The 705-nt window shown below is 64.3% G+C and overlaps 1 protein-coding gene across 7 annotated transcripts in view; it reads right to left on the minus strand.

The window, feature by feature from the left end:
• PLEKHA7 (pleckstrin homology domain containing, family A member 7) overlaps positions 1-705 on the minus strand; it is a 94,767-nt gene that overhangs the window by 3,093 nt on the left and 90,969 nt on the right. For 5 of the 7 annotated variants that reach the window (XM_014530942.1, XM_014530935.1, XM_014530941.1 and 2 more), the window contains one exon: positions 300-410. The exons of 1 other annotated variant lie outside the window; for it this stretch is intronic. In XM_014530942.1, coding sequence (XP_014386428.1) covers positions 310-410 — 101 coding nt within the window. In that variant the 3' untranslated portion in view covers positions 300-309. Of the gene's footprint in view, positions 1-299; positions 411-705 lie in introns of those variants that run through there. One more of the 7 variants, XM_014530938.1, reaches the window with a different exon arrangement.

Below are 705 nucleotides of genomic sequence, written 5' to 3' on the forward strand. Positions count from 1 at the left end.
GCCAGCCCAGCGGCCTGCCCTGGGCCCGTGGGGCATTCTCCGGCCTGCGGTTTAGCTCTTGAGATTTCTAAGCGCCAGGGCCTTGGATCTTACCGTCTCTATTGTATCGGAGCCACTGAGGATGGAGTTTCCCCAAACCATCAGTCCCCCCCTTGCCTACCCGTCCAGGGCGGCCTCCCCAGCGGCCGCTTTGCCAAAGGAAGGAAGCATGGGCGGCGCACAGCAATCATCTCAGCAGCAGGGGTGAGGAGCGGGCATGCTCAGCACTAGGCCAGGGGCACGCCAGGCGAGGCTCTTACTTGGAAGGTGTTAGACAAAGGTGTAGTGAAGTCCGTTGCTTAAGGGGGGGTAAGGTGGCACCGTCCTGGAGGACAGGGGGCCTTTAGGCGGGAGGAGGGCCAGCTGCTGCGCTAGACGGGCACAGGAATTAAGCGGTGCGTTAGGCTCCTCGTCTGCTCCAGCAGCACAGATGCCCCACGCGGCAGGGCTGGGGGGCGCAGGCCTCGGGGCCCACAATTAATGGCCTGGCCTCAGGGGGCCACATCCATGGGGTCTGGCTGGGATCGACCTGCGGATCCGGATGTCTCTGGGATGGGGAGAGGGAGCAAGAGGGAGGAAAGGCTGCGGCAAAGGCGGCCACTCAGCGGGGAGGTGAGGGGGCCCTGAGTGAGCAGGTGTTAGCTCTGGGGCCTGCTGGTGGTAAGG

This window comes from Myotis brandtii, unplaced genomic scaffold (assembly GCF_000412655.1).
Source record: "Myotis brandtii unplaced genomic scaffold, ASM41265v1 scaffold782, whole genome shotgun sequence".
NCBI lineage: Eukaryota > Metazoa > Chordata > Mammalia > Chiroptera > Vespertilionidae > Myotis > Myotis brandtii.